Genomic DNA, 9,981 nt, shown 5'->3' with positions numbered 1-9,981 from the left:
TGTTCGAGCTGTGGTTGTTCGAGCTGTGGTTGTTCGAGCTGTGGTTGTTCGAGCTTTGATTATTCGAGCTTGAGTGGTTCGAGCTTTCGTTATTGGAACTGCGATGTGAGGTTAACACATATGTGCGATCACAGTTTCTATACTGCAAGCCGATTACCTCTGCTCCGAGTTGTGAATGTTCTGACGGTTCATTATGCCGTGTGGTTCGCAGTTGTGATTGCTTGTTTAATTGGGGGTCACTAAATGCTCGCTCGGCAAACACGCGGCTCATACGAAGGCGTGGCAGACTCGAATACAGAATCAGACTCAAAGGGAAGGCGATAAAATCTGGCCTCTATTTTGATGCGAGACAGTGGTGCACGGAGTCAGGGTTGGTCGGCGGACGTGTCTAAGCGAGAATCGTTGCTGCAGTTATGTCAGTACATCTGGCGTGCAGACGTCGCTGGTGGACACAAGCGAATCTTATACGTCCTAGGGGTATCACAAGGTGGTTAACGAGGAAAAGATCGTTCCCCACTCTTAAGGTTCTATGGGTATGAAGGTAGGAAATGGTAACTCAAAAGGAAAAGCAACCAAAATGTGAAAGGAGAAAAAGAATTCTTTTCAGATTGAATCACGCCACAGCATCATCTAAGTGATTTGCTCGACACCGTCTTGAGGTGCCATAAGCCTCCAAGAACTCAGCACGGCGATAAGAGCCAGTTGTGTCTCCTCTCTGTCTAGGTGGCTAAAAATACGCCCATCGCCAGTGGTCCATCCAGCTGACCAAATGCGGGTGCTCAACGATTTGTTTCGATTTGACGGCCCAAACCACCCTGCATGCCACTCCAAGTTTCGGCAGTACCCTACTAGGAAGGACGGGGCAAAGGGCTAGAAAAGAGCCAGCCAGTAGTCTGGGATGCCCTCGGCAGCACTGGGGGAGACAATGAGAAAAGAGCGATGATTTAAACCTATGATTAGTTGGGACTATAGGGGCCTCGGAGAAAACTGCCAGCCAATCTCATGACTTGTTTTTCGTCTCCGCCACCGATTCTCGGGAAGCACCCTCGCTCACCCGGCGCATCATAACGGATCTATGGCTTAAAAGCTGGAACCCACCCTTTTTGCCTTTTGGTCAGTATCGCTGAGCGTGTATTTTCCTTCTGATTCACCGAACCATGATCGAGTTGCACAGTTAGGAAAAGACTTACGGGATCAGCGACTCGCGCATGACCTCCCGTCACCCACTTGTCCTAACCATGGGTAGGCAATGATCAGACATGGTCCAAGCTAATCAAATGCCTCGAGCGTCTACAGGATAGACGTTTCTACATGAAGATGGTTGCTTTTTTCTTCATTCTCTTCCTCAGTGAGGCCTTGGCGCGAATTTGCAAGCACTCCTTTTTGCCTGCTCGATGAACGAACAGGCCGCGTGTCCCATGGAAACAAACCAGTCCCATCGAGTTCGTGCCATACTGATCACCATCACTCCGCTCGAAGGGTCCCATATAGCCTGCTCGTCAGAGAAGCCAAAGGCAAAGCCGCGTCCGAACCCTACGCAGCCTGGTTGAAAATAAGTGCCACCTCGAATCTTGTCCGACTTGATGCCGCGATTCTGTTTCGAAAAAAGTGCAAACTTCAGATTGCGGAGACTACGACTGCATAAATTCGGCAACCGCCACGCTTCCCATCCAGAGCGCGTGACGGTCTCGAATGACACAAGCCTATCTCAACCACTTTAAAGCTAGTCATCATAGTGACGATACCACCCGTATAACGCTGGGCTTGGGGTGTGAAAAGAGACGGGATATGCCATCTGATACTTGTATGCCGGTTTGGAGTTCCCCTGTGTCACCATAGCCATGTAAAAAGTCGTGTTCTTGCTGACTCAAATCGCACCGGCCTCCAAGATACATCTCGTTTTTATTCCGTCCGATTTTCGCCACTTCTCATTCAGTGACCGAGTCGCATGTTTTGGTCTGATGTGTGGTTAGTATTTGTCCGATCGCTTTCGTTCATTAAAGGCGAAACTTGCAGTGGTCAAGCATACATACTGATGTTGTCGTTCAAAGCCTCCGTTACTGTGTCCGTTGCCTCCAGTATTTTGCTGTGTTCGTGATTAGATAACGGCGGCCTAGGTTGGACTATCCTCGCCTCCAAGGGAGGTCCTAAACGACTAGCTGTGATCTGCTCGGCATACGCTCAATAATCTGAGTATCAAGCGAATTTGCAGAATTCGTGGCAGTTGTTAGACCCCTCTAAATAGATAGATAGGCTTTATCCGTCTAGAGTCTATCGACCTCGAAAACTATCAGAATAATTGCCTCGAGCATATAAGATACCAGTGTTCTGTTGCAGAATAGAATAATTTGGAAATGCACCTGGCTGGGAGCCTGACCTTCGCAAGCTATCTGCAAAGTGCTCAAGAGGTATTGTCTGCGGCTTTCCACGTGATTCATCACCATCGCAGTTTTCTGGTTGCATTGGTGGCTTGGGATACGTTGGAGTATTGCAAGTTGATGCCGTCGCTTCCCGTCTGTGACCAAGGTGTTTATTGCAACAAGGAACCGAGGATTTCGACCACGTCATTATCCAACGGTCTAGGGGCAGTCATAATCATGGTGGCAGTCAAGGCATAAATATAGCGCCCTTCAACCCCCCCTCCAAAGCACGTTTCTTGGTTCCCCATGGACTTATGCCATATACTCGCGTCCCGAAGTTGGTTTTGACTCACCGGTATATGGACAATAAGCAGTCGGCGAGGTTTGAATAACTAAACATGGGTATATTTCCCCCCCCTCACCACTTGGAGGGAAAGGGAAGTATGCATGGAGAAAACCAGGACAGAAGCATCTAGCAACTCGGTGCTGAGTGGCACCAATCGGAGTCTTCCTTAGCAAGGAAATATTATCCCGGTGATTTCATTGGAACTCCACTTGACGCTCTCCCATGTGCTCACTCAGGGGAACCTTGGATTATGTAACTCTAAGTCACCTAACTACTTGAGAACTTGATCGCAGGTCAAGATTCTGGGCAACCTGATCAGGTGATTTGGTAACTATCAGGCCTGTGGCTGGCGCCCGCAGGGCTGCAGCATGAAGTCAGTGGCCCGGCAGTACAGAAACAACTGGGCCATCTCATGGCGGTGGTTACCTATTAAAGGCCACATTCAATTTAGCTGGCTGGTGGTTCAGGGGAAAGGGACCATCAGAATGTCTGCATCAAAGCCAACATTGCTGGAGGAAACGCTACCCCTGAACTTAGAAAATGTGACGGAGTTTCAGCGTCAATGGCGAGACGGAGTGTTAGATATCCATCGTTCGGAGGATTTTGCAATTTCGTTCAAGGAACGCCTTGGTTCGCCGCAGTCAGCGGATCTAACATCATGGGACAATGCACGCAACGCTCATCATAGTCGACCAAGAGACGTACTATGATGGGGTTGTAGTGCAACACTGCTCTTACATCTGGTTTAAGCATCGAGTTGGACGGGGAATTTGTGTATCGTCCTGTGACGAGGAAGAGCCAAAGTAATATATGTTATACCTGCCTACATCTACTGATTTGCCATGTTTATGTTCAGCGACGTTATGGCGGCAGCATAGCTATATGCCAAAGCTCGTTCGGGAGCATGTCCTTCCAAGCAATTCTGAAAGGTGTCAGCCATCCGCTCGCTTGGAAATTATATCCGGCCGCAGTGGCGTTTTTGAGTGGCATTCGGCCGGCATCTGCCACTCGGCTTTGTTTTGGCTGCGATGAATATCACTTCACTTTTCAAGTATGACAAAAATGTATTTCTCTCTCGCCTTCGTCTGCCATTAATAGACGGCTCTTCGGAAGCATCCAGCGTACTGTCAGTGAGTGTGATGTTTACTAATTGCAACTGCCTACCCGACTCCCTCGGCACTCATAACGTGGGCGCGCTACGGTCAGATTTAACACCTATTGAGCATAGCGTTTGCAACCTTACGCCAAGGCCTTCCTGCATGGCTTAAATCATTGATTCACCGCACTCCTTGTGGTGTACAGAGTAAAGCCGGGGAAGAATTCAATCACCAAAAGTAACCTAGTGAATATGTCAATCCCAACACGAGGTTCTACCATGGAAACCATTATTCTCAAGGCGGTTAACAATATCTCGACAGGATTTACGACCTGGCATTATGACCGCGAAGTTAACTGAGGGTGTATGAATCTGCCAGGGAAAGAAAACCCAAAGGGGACCAGCTTCAAAGCGACTCATTAGCCGCGTTTTTTTTCTCAAACTAGAAGTTAGTTAGACTATGAACAAGTATTAATACCCCGTCCTGTTAAACTGTAAATTGTTCGGTATAGATAGAGATACACATTGAAAACCCTACATCAAACACTGGGGTTAGCAAGCAAGGAGCGACAACAGGGCAGAGCTAAACCGACCATCAATATTATTTCCCACCCAATATCTCCTGTGTCAGTCTCTCAAGGCGTGGGCTTTGCTTACACATAAACGTCCCGTCTGACACGCCCTTGACAGGGTCTCCCTTATGCTCATGTCTCGTCCACCTAAACCAATGGACTGCGCCCAGTTTCATATAAACAACAATCGTTTCCCTTATCCCTGTCAATCCCTACTTAGAATCCCTCAGTAGACACTGGTTACAGCATTACAATACCATTCATTCATAATTCATAACCTCGACCTGATCGTCCCTACATACATCAACTGTATGTTACTTCAAAGAGTACAGAGAGTGGGCAGTTCGAAATCATAGTACTTTTATCCCAAGACTCCGAAGAGTGAAAGAAAAACAGTAAACCAGAAAAAAAAAAAAAAAGAAAAAGAAAAGAAAAGGGAGCATGTTTGTTTATTATCCACATACCTCGAACACGCTCAAATGCCAGACACAACATCCCGTTCACGCGCAGTCTCAAACATTCCTCACGCCAACCCTGTTGATACACGAATGAAACCTCCATCAACCCCATAAACCTCCCCATTCCCTCCCCATCCAAGGCCGACCTAGCAAGGTTCCCTCCCCTCCCCCCTTGCATATCACCACAAAAGAGATATGCGTGCTTCTTCCAAAGCATGCATCGCACTTACCTGCCAGTAGTTAAAGTATCCTACACATCCTCACGCATATAAAATATCTCCTCCTTATATCTATAACTACCTTCTTAAGAGCCTAATTGAACATACACGCAACCTTATCCACACCACCTCTACAGAAGAAAAAAAGAGGGCGTAAATGCCTAAGAAAGCAACCAAAGAACAAAAGAGAAAATACCTACCCAGATCAATCAACATTAATCCCAATATGAAGTTCAGCAGCCGTCTCTCTGCGCGCTACATCTCTACACTCTGCCTTTTTGTCACAGGCATTTACGGCCAATTCGCCGAAAGACCCAATGCAATCGATACGGGGAATACTGTTTGTATAGGAGCTTGCGTGACGAGCTTACATGAATTGAGATGCGAGACTCCTTCCGTGCCCTTGGTATGTGAACACCCCTTTTATTTTTATTTTATTTATCTTTTTTTTTTTTTTTTTTTCTATATGATGTTTCTCCTGTTTAAGGTGGCAGATAGAGAGCATGGACGCTAATTGGTTTGGTTGTATATAGTACCGACCAGGGAAAGAGTGCTTCGCTTGCTGTATTTCGGATGACCATGCGGATGATTGGGCGGATCACATCAAGTGGGGAGATGAGGAGGAACATCCAGAGGAGAAGTCGAGATCGGGTCACTGATTTGACTCGGTTGGTTTTGGGGGGAGACTACATGGGTGTTTGTGTGTGATGGATTGGGCTTCAAAATTGTTACCCTTTTTTTTTTTTTTTCCGTTCTTTTGGTTATAGGAACATTGCTGATATCAAGTTCGGGGGTTCGAGGAATTGTCATTCAGGGAATGATTGTGATGAATACAGTTGCATGTTAAGACTTTGCATATTGAGGAATATTAAGGGATTAATAGATGATATTTAATTTTCCTTTTCCTTGTTGAGAATATATATTTGATGTTCTTGGTGTTTACTAACACTAACCATCGTCATAAGAGGTATCTTATATGTGAATCCTATACGACATAACCTCCTTCTGGACATCTGAATAGAGAGGAGGTATGTTGATTTGAAAGTAAAATCATTTCAATTGGTGTGGTACGTAGTACATCACATATACTGCATTGTATGCACGGCTTATCAGGACGTGGTAACCCTAACATAACCCTATCTACATGTATACTCTGTAGAACAAGGACAGTACAATGAGTTCATGGATACAAAAATTGGTACTAGATCATCTGCGGCTAACAATACATATAAAAGGCTCTCTTTATTGGTCCCAGTCCAACCTTTATCAAGCCACTCCTTGTTTGGTTCTGCAGCCGACATCAAGAGGTATTGATAGGGCCCACGGTATAGTAGCCATATGGATCTTGAATGGAACGAGGCTTGGCCTTAATTTTTAGCACCCAAGATTAAGCGCATGATTTGCAAAGCATCACCCGAGTGGGTCTAATTATAGTCTATTTGCCTCTCCTCTCTCTCTCCTCTCTCTCTCTTTTTTTTTTCTTTTCCCGCTTTTCTCTTTTGCGCTTGAAGGCGTATGCAATCATGTCAAAAGCAAGCGGAAATTTTAGTACATGCTTATCAGCCACACTGCATGAAAATTTATTTTTGCTATACTCTATCTATGTAGCCTATTCGCCCAATGCTTGTCTTAGCCTGCGCTATTAACATCTATTCCGTGTGATTCGCTGAATCCTGAATGCAAAGATAAAACTACCATGTCCATCATCGTCCGTAACGTCATATTCCTCGCTTGGTTGGAGATCCCGTTGACTCCTTGAAAAGCATACGCAAGTCTTAACCCAAAAGAAAGATAACTATAATCCAACTATTCCCATAACACCTAGATTCACGCGCCTTACAATGACAATAACGTCACTTAAGCCCCATTGAAGACAGCAGCAATCCAGCAGCCCACAGGGATTCTTATTGCGGGCGTACAGGCGTGTGGAGGGGCACGCTACCTGAGATCCTGACGGTTGCGGGGCACTTGTCATTGTGGTCCCCCCAAAGCCCGCTGCTTGCTGGGAAAATGGATCCCCTATTCATGTCGACAGTAGAGTCCCCAACACGAACCCCCATGTGAGGGACAACTAACTCAACGCCCTTCGCGCCATTAGCACTGCCCGAGAAGTAGGATTTGCGGCGCGGAGGCAATGGACGATGGGCCAGCTCGTTCAGGTAGCTGTCAGAAGCATTGCTGCTGAAAGAAGACGCCGCAGTAGATGGGGTATGTGTCAGCGATGGAGGAGCACCTGTACTACCCAACAGCGTGAACAAACTGGCTGAGCTGCGGTGTTCCACCCTGGGACGGCGCATCGGGACGGGGGCAGAACCGCTATGGAATTGGGACAGATACTGCCAGGCTTCCGATGAAGCCGGCGAGGCCGAACCATTGGTACCCATGGGTATTACCGGCTTCCATTCGGACGGATCCTGATCCGTCTTGGAGTCGTGGAACTCACCCAGTATCCGGGTGACCTGAGTCGATGTGATAGGAGCTTTGGTGGGAGTCATAGGTGGTACAATGGTTCGGGGAGACATAGGAGGAGAAGATGGGGGAGTGGTGGAAGATGGCATGGTGTGATTCGATGTGAAGGAAGCTGAGAGTGGTTTATGGGAGTCCTTGCGACGGCAACTAAAGAGGAAGTGTGAGCAGAGAGCTTGTTTAAGTAAATCGGAGCAGGGGATAGATTAGGGGGGGAGTCCTTCGGGATATAAACAGAAGACAAGGGGGCTGTGCCAGGGTAGAAGAAGATAATATCATGATAAGGTGAGAAACATACCTTTCACTGCAATAAAGGCGAGAATTGTCCGGTACAGTAATCTGTCTCTCGCACATGGCACTGCAGAAATGGGTTAGCTTCGATTCCAGATAAGCCAAAGCTTCCAGAATGCAAGGGGAGAGCTGGGTGGTAAAAGCCAAGGAAAAAGGAATCATGAGCTCATCGACGGATTAGAGATCAACTAGACATACCAAAAATTGAGAAAACTGGCCGCCATCTCGGATTGACAATCGTTATCTGATTCACTATGCCTGGTGTGTCCTGCACCCAGCTTCGAGATGGAGTGATTCACAAAGGATGTGCCTTTCCGATGTAGTGCCGGCCGGACTGTTCTCAGCTTCGAGGCACACGAACCGGAAGGAGAACGTCGATGGTGAAAAGAAAAGTTGCCTTGAGTCATGGATGGCGGTGAGAAATTTACGTATAAATATATTATGGACCACAGATATATCTGGAATAGTTCGACAATGGGTACCTTGCGCCAAAGGACGCCGGGTCCAGCGGTGGAGCACTAAGTCTCCCCTGAGGGCAACAAAGTATGAGGGATTTGCGGCTAGCAGGGGGGCGATTGAGTAACTCGTTGGAACAACTGTCTCAGACCGCCGTTGTATTGCCAAAGTAATATTTTCCCAGTTGATCTCGTTATTTTTTTTTTTTTTTTAATTCTCTCTTCTGGAAGATGATGTGCGATGGCGAGTCAATCAGACAGGAGGAATGCTGAGGGAGTACAAGATCTGAGCGATTAATATTGTGACCAGCCCAGTTAGCAATGAGGCAAATATTCACCCAAATTCTTCGGTCCGTATAATCAGCGATAAGCTTTCCTGGGACTTTTATCTGCGGTGGCGCATTAAATAGTCAGATAGGTCATAACCCGAATGAAACGGTAATACACGGGGGTTGATGGTTGTTATCATGAGTCTCTGAGTGGGGAGAGATAAGAAAAAAGAATGAAAGCGAATAGATAGATAAGTATCTAACAGCGATAGGTAACATACCTCGGAATCTCTTTTCTTGGGAATTTGATGTTTCCTTTGTTATTTTTCCCCCTGGTTTCTGTTCGTTTTGTTTCTAGTATCTTTGAAATGTCTTGATTCTTTCTTTTGATCGAATGTTTTGTCGAAAGGCACGTGCAAATGAAATAATTTTGGGAGTACTAATGATCCGTAGTACGACGATGCGGCATTAAAATGATATATGTCAAGCTGCAGCCGAGGAAAATCACTCGGGGGATAAGCACCAACAGGGCTGGTATGAGAAAGGGATGCCGAAGGAAGAACTCGTCGACCCACGGGTATAAGTAAAGAGTGATGCGGATGCGTATATATGGATCAGAGATAAAAATAAACCCAAATATCCGGCGATGGCGGTTATGTACTCCGTTCAAATAGCCGGAGCACGAGAAGAGAACAGAAAAAGAGAGACATGGGATAATATAATTGGAAAGGGGAATAGGCGGAATTCTAGAACTTGGGGTTTCCACCTGTGAAGAAAAGCCGGAATTAGCGCTGAATCATTGGGTCCATTAGAATGATCTGCTTTCCATTGAAACAGTGGAGTTTAGACTCAGTACAAAGCGGAAGGGGACCCCAGAGGAGCTGACGTGACCCGAGCACGTCACAGCGAAAAGGGAAGAGTCACGCCATTTGGGGAAAGGTCTAGACTGCCTGGCATGCCTGAGGCAGAACCTCCAAACGCGCAATCATTCCATGAAAACGACATAAATGTAACAATAACCACTGCTTACCTCACCACTGATGTTCCACCTTAATTCATTGACACAAGGTTGTAGTACTATGTATAGTAGGTAGGAGGAAGGGGGATGCCCACTGTGTCTAGGTTTCCTATAAATAGGTGGAGTGTGTCTCTGTATCGGGTGGAGAAGAAGCTTGAGAAGTTGAACCTAAAAGGAAAGTGACACTCTACAGTATGCCCATACAATTCTGTGGTCCTTTCTGCCTAGTTTTATATGACCCAGGGGAGGGGTTCGATTAAAACGCAATCAGGAAAAGAATTTGATGGTCTGTCTATAGCCCCGATAACAAAGTCCATCGGCTTAGTGAGAATCCCCTCCCCTCTCCTCCTATCCTTGCTACATCACAACTAAACCGTCCCCGTCATTTTGTCCACGATTCCAGTAGGGGATGTGATGATATTTTTCTTTTTT

The 9,981-nt window shown here is 46.5% G+C and overlaps 3 protein-coding genes across 3 annotated transcripts in view; 1 reads left to right on the top strand and 2 right to left on the bottom strand.

The window, feature by feature from the left end:
• The window catches only part of BDV27DRAFT_148783 (uncharacterized protein), a gene marked incomplete at both ends in the record, with an annotated part of 549 nt that extends 357 nt beyond the window's left edge, over positions 1 to 192 (bottom strand). The window contains one exon of the mRNA XM_032070963.1: positions 158 to 192. Within this exon, the coding sequence (XP_031923442.1) occupies positions 158 to 192 (35 nt within the window). The remainder of the gene's footprint in view (positions 1 to 157) is intronic.
• Positions 193 to 5,276: 5,084 nt separating this feature from the next.
• BDV27DRAFT_148782 (uncharacterized protein) lies at positions 5,277 to 5,709 on the top strand (the record flags this gene model as incomplete). The annotated part of the gene is made up of 2 exons (XM_032070962.1): positions 5,277 to 5,456; positions 5,584 to 5,709. The coding sequence occupies 2 exons, from the start codon at positions 5,277 to 5,279 to the stop codon at positions 5,707 to 5,709; spliced, it is 306 nt and encodes a 101-aa protein (XP_031923441.1).
• Positions 5,710 to 6,825: 1,116 nt separating this feature from the next.
• BDV27DRAFT_41676 (uncharacterized protein) lies at positions 6,826 to 8,358 on the bottom strand. Its single transcript, XM_032076582.1, has 3 exons — positions 8,006 to 8,358; positions 7,815 to 7,874; positions 6,826 to 7,666 (listed from the first exon to the last, which is right to left on the bottom strand). Exons 1-3 carry the CDS (start codon positions 8,212 to 8,214, stop codon positions 6,955 to 6,957), a joined length of 981 nt encoding a protein of 326 aa, XP_031923440.1. The 5' UTR covers positions 8,215 to 8,358; the 3' UTR covers positions 6,826 to 6,954.
• Positions 8,359 to 9,981: the final 1,623 nt, after the last annotated feature.

This window comes from Aspergillus caelatus (assembly GCF_009193585.1).
Source record: "Aspergillus caelatus strain CBS 763.97 unplaced genomic scaffold BDV27scaffold_216, whole genome shotgun sequence".
In the NCBI taxonomy this organism is placed as follows: Eukaryota; Fungi; Ascomycota; class Eurotiomycetes; order Eurotiales; family Aspergillaceae; genus Aspergillus; species Aspergillus caelatus.
The sequence above is the reverse complement of the archived record's forward strand: the minus strand, read 5'-3'. Positions and strand labels throughout refer to the sequence as shown.